This window comes from Nestor notabilis, unplaced genomic scaffold (genome assembly GCF_000696875.1).
Source record: "Nestor notabilis isolate BGI_N333 unplaced genomic scaffold, ASM69687v1 scaffold7325, whole genome shotgun sequence".
Classification (NCBI taxonomy): Eukaryota; Metazoa; Chordata; class Aves; order Psittaciformes; family Psittacidae; genus Nestor; species Nestor notabilis.
In genome coordinates, this window is record NW_009929776.1 from 19435 (window position 1) to 35944 (window position 16510).

Here is a 16510-nt window from a genome sequence, read left to right on the forward strand (position 1 = left end):
TAAAATGAGAAATAGCTGTTTAATATTAGCAATAAAGTAATCTGGTTTAGCAGAGTTTTGAATTTTCTAGTAGTTGTTAAAAAACAAGCAATAATTTAAGGTTTCAAAAAAATAACAGGGGAGGAATATGAGCAAGCCAGGTCTACCTTACAGATGAAGGAGATGTCCAGTATGATTTTTCAGTATAATTGTACAAATGTTCCTAGACCCCAGTGGGTAAATTCATTCCTGGACAAGTCTCTCTGTTACTTTTGGGACTCTCTGCACAGTACTGCATTATACTGTGCAGATCTGCCTGTGGGAACTGGCCACATCTGCTGATTCTAGCAAGTTTCTAAAGATTGCAGGTTGATGTAGGTGTGTTCATCATTCACTGTTTGTCACTCTTGAGTAAAGTAACAATTGGCACTTCTGAAAACTCGTCTATCTCTTAAATAGCTGGGTGGCGATTCTTGAGCATGCTTGGGTATAGATCCATTGACATTTTCATACATTTATAGTATTTCCCAGGTACTTCTCTCTGTATCAATATTGTAGTATGCAGTACAGAACAACATTAATATGGTAAAGAATTTATGTAATTGTGGTAAAACTAACAAGTGTGCTGTCCTGTTCTCTAGATAAAATAATTAGACATAGAGCATGTACTTTGAAGGACACTGCTCATGCTATCATTGCTGCTGAACTGGATCCAGAATTTAATAAGATGTGTGAAGAAATCAAGGAAGCGAGAAGAAAAAGAGGTATGTTTAACTTCATTTATCATAACATAACATATATAGGACAGAAAACAGAATTCACAAATGTCCATATAAAAAATTACACTTAAGATAAAGTATTGAATACATGTCGGACTCAGGCAGTGCATGTTAAAGGATAACCGAGCTCAAAACTTGTCTTTTTCCAAGTGTGTGAGCTGGTCTGACAAAGCACCATCCTTCTTTACAAAGAAGGATGCACTGCCTGCTGGTACAAACAATATCGTAGAACATGGTGACCAGATAAATGTTGGGATTGCTGTACTAACTGAAGGTGTGGTAAAACCAGAGCTGTATTCTGCAAATGCCATGTAATGCAGTGTAATAACAATTATGAGAAGGGAGAGAATGCATTGAAGGGAGTGTGAGGTTGACAGTCTAATAGCCCAGAGTCAGAAAACACAGCCCCCTATAGTGAAGGACATGGCTGACTTCTTTTTTGTTTGAATTGGTGCAGTTGTTTTCAATTTGTAGTCCATACAACTCCAAGTCTGTGGACAGCTTCTAAAGTGACTGGAAAAGGTAGTCAAAAGCCCAAACATATTCCCAGTATGGGAACAGGACTCTGTTTACATGAAAGATTCTGTACATCCATGGAAAAATTTTAGAGTTGTAAAAGTTGAAAAAGGTTGAAAATAGCTGAACTATAACATTCAAACAAAACTTCATGCTGATTTAGGGATTACTGATTTCAATAATTCCAGCTTTATCTTGGCAGGCTGTTTCCTGCTTTGCCTCCTGCTTTGGTAAAAAACCTGCATTATTTGATTTCTAAGTTGAATTTGGCTGGTCTTAACTTACAGCTGCTGGTTCTTGAAATGCTTCTGTCAGTATATTGAAGACCTTTTATTAATAAATTTCTTTGAACTGTGCAAGTATCTGTAGGCTTTCTCTTCTTCAGGTTAAAACGGATACAGTTCCTTTTATTTTCCCATTCAGTCATGCATTTTTTTGTCTAATTCTGTACAAGCTTGAATTGTGTGTCTTGAATTGTGGATAAATGAACCAATTGTAATTCACCGTGGTTGTAAAATAGAACTAATATAATGCCTTCATTTCTCCTCTGTACTTTTCTATTACAAGTGTAAGAATATTCACAATTCTGGCCTTAGTGTCACGCTGTGAGCTATGCTCAGTTAATTATTCATTACGAGTCCCCCGTGATTGTTAAAGGTTATTGCTTCCGAGGTTAAAGTAACCGTTTGTAAGAGCTCTTCGTTACAGAGAGTGACTATACAGCTTGTAGTCCCTCCTTGCAACTCTCGCAAGAGCTAACTGGAACGCTGCCCTTCTTTTTGTGGCAATGACCAAGCAATATATGTTCTGGGGGCAAAACCTGCAGACCCTGTTGAAAAAAAGTGGGTTTTCAGAAGTCATACTTAAAGCTGATGGTGTCATGCAATGAACTTGCTGAGTCATAAGAAAGAAGGTACTATGGTATCAGATGCTGGTTAGTGGACCTTCAGATATAGGTAGGTGACTAGCAGCACCAGTGTGAGTGTCAACAGCTCACATACAGCAATGGACACGTTTCAAAGTAGCATGGAAACTGTTATAGTGTCACAGATACCCGCAGATCACATTTCAAAGGTACTCATGCTTCTGGACCCCACACTGAGATGGTTTCGGGAACAAATGAGCTCTGTAGTTGGTCCATCTGCAGAGTGTGGAAGGCTAGGATCGCTTACTGGGTTAGCAAGGACAGAAGATTTGGAACGCATATAAGAAGCTGTGTTAGATTAACTGGTTATGAATGAAGAAAACTGTATCAAGCTCTTGAGGCCTGAGGAAGCCTCATGCTGTAAGGCAAGCACAAGAGATTGGGGTGTAGAACATCAAGAAGATGGCACTTCGGGCATATAGTCTTGGCACTGGTCATTGTAATGGATGGAAGGGATGTGAATGCTGATCAATGCTGCTGTTACTCCCATTTTGCTCTGCAGAACATGCTCAGCAAGCTGGCAGATCAGCAAAATCACAGTGGGATTTCTGTTTTTTTCCTTGGATTGATTACCAGATGGTCAGGTATAGAAGTGATCCCCAGATCCTTCTTCTTCCCCTCTGCTTTATAAGAAGAGTATATTTTGAAATAGTGGAATGATTCAATGAGGAAGTACTTGAGGAAAACTGTGTAAGCAGTGTAAACTATGCCTTTTGCTGTCCAAAAGCTTTGTGCCACTGATCACCTAAATGCAAGAGTGGTAGCTCATACCAAGCTGTTTGCCTGAGTGGAGCTACCTGATGAAATCACGTGGAATTGGACAGCCAGCCTGGTTGCCTGACCAGTGTATGAGACAAAGTGGTGGGGAATTGAACCCTGAAGCAGGGCCTTAAATGAATAGTCAGATCGAAGTCACAGTGAGTGTGCTTCACTGTATGGTGCACAGCAGGCTTTTTTTCATCTCAGAATACTTTGAGCTTCTCTTCTCATGTTCCTTTAAAAATGCCATACTGGCATGTGTGCAGTCTGAAGGGAAAAAACCCAAAAACATGTAGTGTTCGCATTTCTCTGTATGTATGTGTAGACTCAGATTGGTAAAGGATCAAGACTTAGCAGAGTTAAAATTCTTAGCTTGCCAACAACTGTTGTGAAAAAAAGGGCAATAATGCAGACAGTGGGACTATGAAAAAGAAGTCCAGGTTTATCATGTGGATCTACTAGCAATTTTTGAACTGACTGTGAAACTTGTATTAATGCTTGCTTGGAAGAGGTCAAGGTAGTGTTGGAGTCACAGATTGAGTCAGAGTGTGTAGCTGTGGCCATCAAAAAGGAAATCTGACAAAAAGAACATACCCTGTGCTTGGTTAGATCTTGGCCAACATCTTCTTGGCTGCATTTGGAAAGAATTCAACATTCAAGATGAGGTTTGGATGGAATTGAGCAAGCTGATCTGCATGAGGCTTCTAATACATTCTCTGGAAATGTTATCAAGTGTTTCTGTCTGGAATCACAGAGGAGTTTGGAAGGCAAGAGACACATACTGTAGACTTTTTAATCTTTACCCTGTTGAAAAGCCATTGATTTTTCTGAACTGTGCCATGTATTAGCTCTTAATTTGTTTCCGGGATGCTGAAGGATGAGGGTTAAGACTAAAAAACTCTGTGTCAATTTTCATTGCAATTCTGTTGGCAAGTTATTTAGCAATCTTACATAGTTTTGAAATGGAAGGTATTTTCTACATTGCTTTCTTTTCCCACAACTTCTCTAATTTTTTGACAGAACTACCATTTTTGCCATTTAGAACTGAGACTGGTGAGCAATGTCAAAAGAAGTACTGCAGTGTAACAGAATGATAAACTTTATAATAAAATTAGAATGAGAAGTTAAACTAGAATTTCTTCTTCTTGTATTACTAAAATGAGGTGCTGTTGTAGAAAGATAGTGAATCTAAGGATAGCAAGTTCTAAGTTGCTGAATTAAGAATGATGTATACTAGATGATTGGAATTTGCAGCTTCTCGTTGAAACCAGCAGATAACAAGGTAGAAGTGGTGGATGTTTTGAGTAGTGAAATAACTTCTGATATGCAGTTTAAAATATTTATAATGGTACCTAGAAACTTATGCTGTAACTAATAACTGCTAGGTGAGAGTTCCTTTGTGAATCTTTTAATTTCTGCATCCATCATTTTTAGAGATTCTTGTCAGCTCTTGAGCACTTGATTCTGGTTAGTATTGGAGACATGGTGTGACATTTTGAAGACTCTTTTAGTGGATGGATAGAAAATTCTAGTTCACAAGTATGAAACTTCAGAGATTTGTTTATGTCTTTAAAATGTGCTTAATGAATATGAAAGTTTGCATTTTTAGAATGTAATTAAAAAACCCTATGAAATAGTAGAAGCTATGAGATGAATTTAGATTACAGAAAGCAAAACAGACCTTTTCTTAAAAACAGAATTGCATTTTCTCAACCTAGAAGCTCATACTGAATCTGAAATTGATACATTTTACATAACATAGATTATGGTGACAACACAAGGATTTTGTTCAGATACTCTTTTTGATGTGCATACAATGCCATTATGAATTGCCACTTATTTTAAATCACCTGTATAAAATCAAGAAGAATTTTAAACTGTGAGTAAGAATTTGCTTTGTGGAGGAAATGTGGGTAGAAGAGTGCAATCTTCAGGGACCCAAGTGTGAGATATTTTTCTAATCCTTCAGAGCTGACAGTTTTAAGACCATGCAACCAGTGAGTTATTTTGTCAGTAGAAAACAAGTATCTTTGATTGTCCAGCTAAATATTAAGTGGTGTGTTCTCACTGCAGCATGGTATCCCAGGTTTCTTTTAAAATTCAATGATTTTATGCAGCTTGGTTTATTTAAATAGGTATGGTTATCTTCTGTATGCAGGCTTATCGGTAACAGCAGAACAAATAAATCCTCATGGATCCACTGTACGGAAAACAGAAGCTAGAGTTGAAGAGGCATTTCGGAACAAACAAAAACCCACAATGGCTGTGTGGCCCAACTCTGCGAATAAATGTGCATGTGAGTACCTTGGGTGATAATTGTGCAAAAGTAGAGGTACTTTCAATGGCAAACATCTCAAATGTGTCTCTACTATTGTTTACTGATTATTTCCAGAGGTAATTTTAGGCACAAAACACATGGAACTTTAGGAAATACTTGTTTTTCTGACTACATGAAACTTCTGCACAAGAAGTTGTAAAGAAGCAGGATTTCTGTTTTTGTGATAATGATTTTTTTTCTCATGTGAGTATTACTTTTTTCTTTGTAGAAGACAGTTTTCAGTATGAGACAGCTTTAATCCAATGAGAAGATTGCTTTTATCTGTCTAAGATTTGTTTACGCTCTGTGTGTATTCACACGTACATATCTGCATGCTGCTTAATAGTCTCACATGCACTGTAGTTACTTCCTATCTTCAGTACATACAATATCATGCTAAAAGTTAGAAAAGAGATTACAAATTGAACTGTTTTCCTTTATGGCACCTTGTTTTCAATGTAAGTACCCATTACTGGGTACTCTGGCTGTAGCCTACTGGATAAGTTCAGTGAAGTGATCAAAATCTCTAGAATTGTGAGGGATGACTGTGGTGTAGGTAATCAGAGGAACTCAATTATGTTCAAGAGGTAAGTTGATTAGAACAGGTAAATACACAACAGATTTTTGTCATAAACAAAATAAAGACTATACTAGAAAGTGAGTATGAGAGATACAGATAGTTGTGCGTGGCTTTCCAGCTGAAGAGGTGGAATCCTTTATTAATATATTATTAATAGCATTATCAATTGCTTAATAGGCAAACTGATAGATTGAAGTTGACAGATGTTCATTGGTCTTTGTGCTTTCTTTCATGGTACTTTTCCTTCATGAAAAAGGGTTTTCTGGGCGTGGCAGTAACTGTCCAGAAATGAACATTGTTTATATATGAATGATAGTGTTGATGTCAAATATTTTAATTAATTAGAGCTGTATGGTTTTATTTCCCGAAGCTGGTATTTCTTCTGTTAAAGGAATTAAAGTCAATTGTACAGAGTTATGGCTTGATAGAGTAAATTGATGATGTGGATCCAAGCTGTTCTTTACTCGTTTGTCAGCTTGTGCAAAAACAGAGTGGAGGGAAGGGAGGCTCAGGTTTTTTGTTTAGTTTCCTATGAAATCTGAGATGGAGATTCTCACTCTGGCTGATACACTTTCCTGGCTGTGCGTGCTGTGCAGCAGACAGTAGGGTTTATAGACCTCCAAGCCAGACATCTCCCGGGAAGAGAAATAGCAGCTATTACTGGTGACTTGTATGAAAAGAAGCTCTGGTAACTCTGCTCCCTTCTCCACCTTATATTACTGAGGTAGTGGCAATTGTTTGAAGACTTGAGACTCCAACTGAAGGAAATTGCCAGTGTTTCTGTGTGTAAACAAAGAGAAGAAGTTAGTATTAAGGCACTGTTTCTGCTATTATTTTGGTGATTTAGGTTTGGAAGGAAAGTAAATTTGAGCCTTAGTGGTGTTTGGGACTACAATCAAATGAAAATCTGCCTTTTAAGGCTGAGTCTGGGAAAGGTAACTAGTCCAGGAGTGATGTGATGGATCTAGTAATCAAGAGAGAGAACCAGGAATTGATAAGCAATCAGAAGTCTGCAGAAGAGATTCAGGTAGTACATGGGCACACTTAAAGATTGATGTAGTAAGTTCAGTAGAGACTAGAAATTAGGAAGAGAGACAGTCTTAAAAGGGGGAAGAAGGGAGCTAGAGTAATGCAAGAACAGAACTGAGCAGATTGTAGGGAGCTCGAATAGCAGCAAATTATATGGTGGATTGTGATTGTGTAAATGGAAGAAACAAATTTAGAGAAGGGATTTCTGAACAGAGATGATTTTAGAGGTAGAGTGGCAATTTGTTTTTTGGTCATGAACCAAGTTTGGGGTTTTTAAAGACTAAAATGTGTACATGAGCAGAGTAACAAAGACAATGATTCATGTATTTTAATTACACAGAATAGAACCTGTACTTTGCAATTAATAATTCTGAAAATCTTCGATTTTTTTTCTGCTATTTCAACTTGAATTATTTTTTTTCTTTAGATAAGTCTAAGGAAAAAATCATCAATCGCACCATTATTTTTCTGATTAAGGTTTTCTTTTTGGGGGCTTTGTTTACAGTATTTTAGAAAACAGCTGCAAAAAGGTCAGTTCAGATGAAACACTTGGGAACCCTAAAGGAAATTAATGTCAAGCATCTTCTCTGAAAACAGAGTGGACTACAAACAGTGCAGCAGCCTTGTTTGTTTTAAAGCACCCTTTATCGTTCAGGGCTGGTAGAATAGAGAATAAGAGATAGTTTATCAGGTGTTGGTTTGTTTTCTGAGGTTGTGTATTTTGTATGAAACTTTTTTTTCTTAGTTACCTATTTTCTGATTAATTTTTTAAATGTGTATCAATTTTTTTAAAATTTGATTGGACCCAGTGGACTATCAGAAATGTGGCACAAAATAGTTGTTCTGTTTGAAGATTGGACCCAGTGGACTATCAGAAATGTGGCACAAAATAGTTGTTCTGTTTGAAAGTATGATGATACGCGTTCCTGAGTTAGAGTTAATCTGCAATCTTCCATCTCCCCGGTTGAACATACGCCTGTGGTGGATTGTGTGTCACACTAGAGATGAGTTTTAAAAGTATTGCCTTACTAGAAGTTGCTGAAAATCCATTTGGGAGAGTTCTGCAACAGATAATTTAAAATGTTTTCATACTGACTGTGAATTTTGAGAAGAGTGCAAATGGTGAGAACTAAGAATGGGACATGGATCAAAAGGCTAATGTAAGTAGTTGTTTGATCATAGAACCACAAAATGACTGTGGTTGGAAGGAGCCTCTGAAGATCATCTAGTCTAACTCCCTGCTCAGAGCTGATTGCTCAAGGCTGTGTCCAGTTGTGTTTTGAGTATCTCCAGGAAAGGAGGCTCGGTGACATGCCTGGGAAACCTCCTCTAGTGCTTGGCCGCTCTCACAAGATTTTTTTTTTTTAATTAATTTTGAATTGAATGTCTTGTTTTTTTGTCTGGCCCATTACCTCTTATCACTGGGCGCTGATAAAAGGTATGTACGTGTGTGGAAAAGGAAACTACCAGCATTGTGCAGTTTGGTGTGTCTGGTAAATTAATCATTGTAGTTGGTTTAGATACATGTTAGCACATAGAACGTTAGCATCTCTTTGTTGGGATGCTGTATAGTAAAACTTTGTTCTACTGCTCTATTTTGCCAGTAGATGGGGTATGTTGCATGTTATTTTACTGTCTTGCAGTTGCTTCCTTTAATGTTACACATAAATAAACTGTGTGGGGAAGATTTGGTTTTACATTCTTATCTTTTTTTGTGGTATTTAACAATAATATATTGTAGTAATAGACTGCAGATTTTATGTCTTCTTCGTGGAGAAGATGTCTTTTATGCTGTATATGAACGTGATGGCTGTGAAAATGGCGTTTGGAGCAAATAAATTAAAATATTTTGTATTATGTGAATTATTATATTAAAGTCATTTTATGAAATATGAAGCAAACACACTGCTAAATTTTCCCAATAACTGAAGTGATCAGTGGTCTCTGTAGAAAGAACTGTAGGGACATGAAGCAAGGATATAAAAAAACTGCTGCAGAAAATCTAGTTTCTAAATAATACTTGTTCACCTTTGGTTTTTTGGTGCCGTGGGGCTTTTTTGGTTTTGTATTTTTTTTTCTGAATGGCCGTCTTTGCTGTCATGAAACTGTTGCTGCATTATAATGGAAAGGAGGTTTTGTTTTGGCAGGAGTATTTAAAAAAAATAGAAAAGGTCTTTTGTTTATATTCTGTTTATATTCTTTCACAAAACCTGATTTATTTTCAGTCTTTGATTTTCATATGTTTTGTCTCTTCTTTGACCTCCCTACTACAGTGGTGTCAGTGATTGCTGCACCTTAGGCATTCATATGACTGCAGTAATGCCTTATCAAAGGACATGGCAGACCAGATGCCATATGGTTTTTATTATTTTAACTATTTTCAGCCTTTTGCACTAGTTCTGAATTTGGATACTGGCATACAGTATCCAGTCTGGCAACAGTCATCCAGATGCTAACATTAAAATCCTAGCAGCTGCTGATGCTGATTTGTTTTGTCACAAATCTTATGCTTGCTACTGTTTTCTTTTCTTCTCCTGCTCTCCAGATTTGACTTGGATTAATTCTCACTTGAGATAGAGACAAGTACTGTAATTTGACAAACACCATTAAAAATTATTTTCTGGAGTTCGAGGACATCTTTACTCAGAGCTGAGACAACTGTCTCTTTTTGTTTCTTTATCATTTTGTTCTGGGTAGTGTAGGAGTTGGCATTCTGGATGACAGTAGTTTGATGTCCTGTATCTGATTCTGGCTTCAAACAGATGCTTTAAAAGGAAGTTGTAACATTTGAGAAGTAAAAAATACTCTTTTTTCATGCCTGATTTTTGAAGGAAATGCAAACTTTGCTGGTGTTGAGTTAGTTAACACTTCTTTTAAAATCCGTAGGCTTTGTAATTCTTCTAATTTAAAATGCTAATTAGTGAATTTGAGGGAGTTCTAATATATGCTGACTGTTCGTTTTTGGGATCCCATCAAGCTTTTGGACTTGGTGATATCTAGTGACAAAGAAATTTTCTTACATTGTTATTAAATACCTGACTCTCAAAGTAATCAAACGTCTTTTTTTTTTTGTTGTTGTTTTTTCTTTGACAGAGGGCAAAATAGGATCCTAAAATTTACCTGATCAGTGACTTTTTCATTTTATACTCCCTTGTTATTCATTTTCTTTCTAACTCAGTAATGCAAGATTGCTCAGCCTCTCTTAAGAAGGAAGTTCCTCTGAAAGCTTTATCATCACCTTTCTTACAAACATGGTGAAAAGTGAGAATTTTTAGAATTTTTTTTTAATGAGTTCTTCTGAAATAATTTTTTTTTCCTCTGAAGTGGTAGACACAAGTGGTGTAATAAAAAACAGTTTTCAGACTTCTTAGACATATCTTACTCCTTCTTCTCTTTTGAAAACTGTGGGAATGTTTGCTTTAAATTGTTTAAAGACTTGGTGTAAAGTTTCTGCCTGCAGAAGTAGGTGATTTTCTTGTGATTACTACCCATTTCTTAAGTTTTCTCTGTCTTTTTATTTTGCCTCGACACAGGAACCAACCAGCAGCCGTGAACCTTTCACATATGTGATATAAATTAATGCTGTAAATGGTGTAGAATCTAATTTTAATTACAATGGGAGACTACTTTTTGTTTGTGGCTCTCCGTGTCATTCTACAGTCCTTAAGAGCTAACTGAATGTAGCAAAAATGTATACAGCTATAATGGTTGCTATTGTGCAGACCTACTCAGCAGTGGGAAAATAAGCAAATCTATAGAGGTGGAAAGTCTAAAAATTATCTCCACCAGTGATGTTAATCTGATTGTTTTTTCTCTTTTGACTTCATTTTTCTTTTTAATTTTCCTGTGTGACTGTTATAGAATGGATTGGGTGGGAGAGACCTTTAAGATCTTATAATTCCAATGCCCCTGCCATGGGCAGGGACAAGTTTCACTAGAGCAGGTTGCTCCGAGCCCCATCCAGCCTGGCCTTGAACACTTCCAGGGATGGGGCAGCCACAGCTTCTCTGGGCAACAGGTCCACATCCTTCTTATGTTGGGGGCCTCAGAGTTGAACAAAGTACTGCAGGTGGGATCTCATGACAATGGAGTAGAGAAGGGCAATCACCTCCCTTGACCTGCTGGTCACACTTCCTTTGATGCAGCCCAGGGTACAGTAGGCTTTCCAGGCTGCAGGTGCACATTGCTGGGTCATGTTGAGCTTCTCATCAGCCAACACCCCCAAGTCCTTCTCCTCAGGGCTGCTCTCAAAGTAGTCTCCTCCCAGTCTGTATTTGTGCTTGGGACCGCCCCAGCCCTGGTGCAGGACCTTGATTGTACCTGGCCGTGTTGAACTTCGTGAGGTTTGCACTGGCCCATCTCTCAGCCAGTCCAGGTCCCTCAGGATGGCATCCCTTCACTTCAGCTTGTTGACCACACCACACAGCTTGGTGTCATAAGCAAACTTGCTGAGGGTGCACTCGGTGCCACTGTCCATGTCGCCAGCACTGATGTTAAACAACACCGGGCCCAGAATTGACCCCTGAGGAGTGCTACATGCAAAGGAAATCCTTTGATCTGACAGGAGGTGAGAGCTAAAAGATTAGATTCCTGCAGGTTTTGTAAAAACTGGTAGCTGTCTAAATCTACTCATCTACTGGAGGAAAAGGCTGTAGATTGAAAATGGTTGTTACCTGTTCTGCCTGGATTTGTTAGCTGATCAGGTAAAACATTGTATTGGCCAGGCATAGCATGAACGCCTCAGATGTAATATATCTTGTGTCCTTTTTAGCTGGGGTTGGGTGGAACAGGAGATACTGGGAGAGTTTTTTGGGAAACACTGGGAAGAGCTTGGGTTGAGAGCATTATAGGGGATAGTAGGGGAAAGTTGACTAGGGGGAGAACATGCTTGGGATACTGCAGCCAAGATATTTTTATTTTTTTATTTTTAAACATGCTTCATCTCTTTCTTACGGAACTTGACTGTTTCTTGTTGAGGTAAAGTGCCTAGGTTCAGTTTTTAGATCTATTGGTTAGGTCTGTGCCTTAAGTGCCTTCTATCTAGGGAAAGAAAATGACATGTGTTTTGTGGGTTACTTCCACAGTCACTTCAAGCTGGTCAAACTGCAGGTTACTGCTAAAGATGCTGTCTTGCCTTTTCACTGGTTGCATGTTCCCACCATCTCCCCTGTGCCAGCACAATCATTCATGAGTTGGAAAGCTCAACTGAAGATTTTGAAAACTAACTCAGAAAAAAACCTGTTACGTTTCAAACGGATTTAGTTCCCTTATCTGTTGTACTGCAGGAACAGTAGTGCCGGCACAAATGAGGTAGTGGAAATGCTATAGCTGGCTTTGGAGGGAGAAATGGCTTTGTCTGTTAGTAGAAGCTGGCACCTCATTTTGCTTTTTAAGCCATTGTGGAACTGTGCTCTGTTCTTTCTTGCTGCTTATCTCTGACTGCAGTTTGGGACTTTGACTAAAAACTCCAGAGACTTTCAAGTGGACTATTCAGTGCCCCTTGGTAAGGAATGTGGAGCTACTGGAAGCAGCTAAATTACTGTAGCAGATATATAGATATCCTGGATGCTGCATAAGAGAGCGTAAATTGCTGGTATTAACTGCTTTCTCAAGGCTTTGAGTTACTTTACACACAAGACATCAGAAAGAAGTTTAGGGTTTTGATCATGGAAGAAAAACTTGAAACACGTGCGTTGCTTCAAGTGGTTCTTGATGATACTGCAGACACACAATCTAGATCCGTGGTGATCTTGCTTGCCATAAGAATCTCCTTTGGATTTTAATCCCCAGGAATTCTTCATGAAATAAAGGTAACAATAGAGAATCTACTGTTTGATGGATGTCAGTTTTATCATTTAATGACAGAGGATTCACATTCTCTGGTGGACTTTTAAGCAGTGCAGAGGCATAGAAGGTTCTTTTCTACAGCATGAAATGAACTTGTTAGCCTCCACTAATACTGTACTGCACTCAATATACTGTAGTAGTCAAACTACAAAAATATCAAGAGAAACATATCTGCTTTGACTGCTGCATCTTCTCATTAGAATTCACCCACATTAAGGCAAGCAGACTTGCTTGTTAATGATTGACAGTCTTTGAGTTTTCTAATTTTATCTACTTCCTTTTCCAACTGTTAACTTTATTTCTATATAGTCTGCAGTTCTGTCATTGTACAGCTAGATTTGGGGCATAGCAACAGTGTATACCCCAACTCTAAAGCTTCTATACCACTCACTCATGTTTTTGAGATGTTTTCCTGAGACAGTACTAAACAGAAAGGTTGCAGCTACAAAGTTGGAGTGCGCCCCTAAACTAAGCATGTTTATTTAATGGGAAGATGTTGTCCTTACTTGGTGTGTTTGGCTTGAGACTCACAAAGCAGAACCTCTCAATGGGCAAGAATTGAGAATTTCAGAAAGTCTGCTACAGGTTTCATTTTACTCAAGTTATTCCTAGAAGACTAGTCCTTTTGCAGTAAAAGTATAGAATTTCGTTTGTGTAGCAATGGGAGGCCACCTCTGGAGAAAATGTCATCTGCGTTAAGAGTCTTTCAGCTGACTCTTACAAAGTGTCTCAACATAGGAATGGAAGGATTGAGAAACCTCACTTGCCACTTAATGAGACATAGAGTAAATTTGTATTCAGTGATTAATTACATTGTATTACATTGCACTTCTAAAAAATGCTGTCTGCATAGGCTGTGCAGCTTAGGAAAAGAAAAAAGTGGGAAAGGTTTGCTTTTGATACCAACTTCATGCAAACCCAAGTGAAATGTTATGTGTGACTTGTGGTCAAACAGGTATTTATTGTCATTAAAAATTCTGAATACTGATTTACAAAAAAGCAGACCAGGAAAGCTAGAACTGCAGTGAGGATCCCCTTGGCAAATCTGTAGAGGTTATGTGAAGATTATAGAGAGAAGAGTTCAGCAATTCAGAAGGCAAGTGACTGTATTCATGTGTGAATAATTGGTATTATAATAATTTGAGTTATAGAAACTGAGTTCTATAAAGCAGGATTCCTCTGACAATAGTATTTCTACTGCCTCTGGCACAAATACTGGCAAAAGACTGAGTATCAATGGGTAGATTTCAGATGAGTAGTTTTAAAAAGAATAATTGAAAAGGTGTTACAGTGTTCACTTGCAATTGTATGTACTCTGTTAATTTTTTTAACAAAGTTAACTACAAGTTTTTCTTCTGTAAAAAGCTGTCCCATTCTGTTAGTTACTGAAAACTTATATATGTCATAAATCATACTGACTATAAAATAAAAAGTGTGGAATTCTGCTCTTGGTGTTTACAGTCTTATATCAACATTAAGGTAGAGAAGAGGGGACTCCAGGTCAAGCTTATTTTTTAGCAGCGGTCCATTACTCCATTAGTTCCTGCCCATTAGCCATTTAGTTTTGCACCAGTTTTTGCCTTGTGGTAGCTCCTCCTTCCTTTTTGAGCGCTATTTTTGAACTGTCTTGCAGAATTCAGAGATAAACTTTACAAGTAGTGATAGGACAAGGGGGAATGGCTGTAAACTGAAAGAGCGTAGATAAGGCTATGTATAAGGAAGAAATTATTTACTGTGGGGCTGGTGAGGCACTGGCACAGGTTGCCCAGAGAAGCTGTGGATGCCCCACTCCTCGAAGTGTTCGAGGCCAGGTTGGATGGGGCTTTGACCAACCTGCTCTAGGTTTCAACCCTCCCATGGCAGGGGGGTTGAAACTAGATGATCTTGAAGGTCCCTTCCAACCGAAATAATTCTGTGATTCTATATGACATCTTCTCAGGTCTGTGTTATTCTTGCAGTAGTACCTTTTTGTTTACATTTGGTCACATGGTTGCCTGCTACATTAAACATTCCTCCTACTTGTACCACTCCCTTTGCTTTACTGAGGAAAGTGGGCAGGACAGAAAGACAGACTGCTGATGGGGTTTGTTTCTTAATGTTGTATTCCTTGGTCAGTTTTTCACTTTTCCTAGAGGCTTGGCTGTCTGTATGAAAGAAAAATCTGTGTGTTATGAGTGCTAAGGATCTGAACCTAAAATTTCTTCTCCCAACAGACGTTCTTTTGCACAGAGCAGCGCAGTGCATGTGAGAACAAAAAGGCATCATTTGAATGGGCAGTTTAAATGTGAGGACTAGACTTTTGATATTATCAGGAGGGTAAACACTGGTGCATGGGCTCAAAGATATATTATTAGGTAGGAGACTGGGAATCTCACTGAGATCATGGACGTGATCCAGGCAGTTCTGTGTTAAATAAATTTAAATGAGAGATTTAGGTGGGTTTATGAAAGCCTGAAGAAAGCTTCAGTGGTTGGGATGGAAGGGCTTGAAAGCAGGAAGGCTTTTATTTGAATGACATGGGAGAAAAGTCGATTCTTAGAAGTATACAGACAATAAGAATTAGGATTTTAGAAGTGCTGGTCACCTGTTGGTTACAGGTCTGGGTGGCTCAGGTGAAGATGGTACTGCTGTGAAGTAAGAATTTGTAAGAGCCTGGGAGGAAAAGCCTTTAGCATTAATTGAGTTCTATTGACTAAATGCGAGTGAAAACCCAAACTAGGTAGATTATTCCTTTTGTCAGTTTTAAATACTATTAAATGTTAGGAAGGCATGTTCTGCAGTATCTGGCAATGAAATTCTGTTGTTCTTTCCTAAATCTCAGGACCTGGTTGGTGGTATCATTTTTTTTTTGTAATGCTGTGACATAACAGCAGTTTTACAATGATAGCAGTGTTTCAACCAAATCTCTGTTTTTTGTGCATACCTTGATGAGGTAGCTGAAAATTTCTCTGTGTTTACTGGTTTTGATGCAGCATAAACCTCAGAGTTCCTGTGAGGACATCTTCTGCATATTCTGCAGCACTTTCTGTGGTTGCTTTGTTGTAATTAAAAACAGCAATAAAAAGCAACTTGCACTGTTTGAATAGTGCTGCATGAAAGAGGGTGAGTTGGACTTCCTGCCTGTCACCTTGAAATTTGTTGAAGTGAATTGATGAAAATCCTTGTGTAACACAAGGATTGCTTCCATTTTACTTTAATGTGATTTCTCCTACGCTTCGTAATTTTAGGAATGTACCTGTGTTAAGGCAAGTTACGGGTTCTTACCACGGGTAGAGCTCATAGGGTGGACAAAAAGGATGAACAGTAAAATGGGCATATTTAAAGTACAATTAATTGGTATAATAAATGTCAATAATATTTGACATATCTGACTCTTAGAGCAAAGTCAACGTAAAAAGCTAAAATAAGTGTATCTTTAAAAATTTCAACTTTGTTACTAATTTATACACTTGATGTCATAGTATATTTCCTTTAGAAGACTCCCCTTCTGTATTTTACTCATCTTTGGAGTTGACCTGAGGCTAAAGCAATTGCCTCAATAGGGGAATTTCTTTGTCCATAAGTTTACACCTCCTTGTTGAGTTTCAGATTTGCTTCTTCTGTTAATAATTAAAATCTTTTGCACAATCTAAGGGAAGATTACATGAGATCGTGAAAAGTTATTTGAATAGGTTGTAGTTAATCATCAATAAATCATCAATAGTGATGCTAGCTGCAGAAGCTGCCATCAAATCTACAGAATAGCTGGAGAAAGGGGATTTTTCTCCTCAAATCTTACA

General features: G+C 38.0%; 1 protein-coding gene across 1 annotated transcript in view; it reads left to right on the forward strand.

Annotated features, from left to right (window-relative positions):
• ATAD2B (ATPase family, AAA domain containing 2B) overlaps positions 1–16510 on the forward strand; it is a gene marked incomplete at its 5' end in the record, with an annotated part of 37628 nt that overhangs the window by 14361 nt on the left and 6757 nt on the right. The window contains 2 exons of the mRNA XM_010015140.1: positions 621–743; positions 5117–5254. Of these exons, the coding sequence (XP_010013442.1) occupies positions 621–743; positions 5117–5254 (261 nt within the window). The remainder of the gene's footprint in view (positions 1–620; positions 744–5116; positions 5255–16510) is intronic.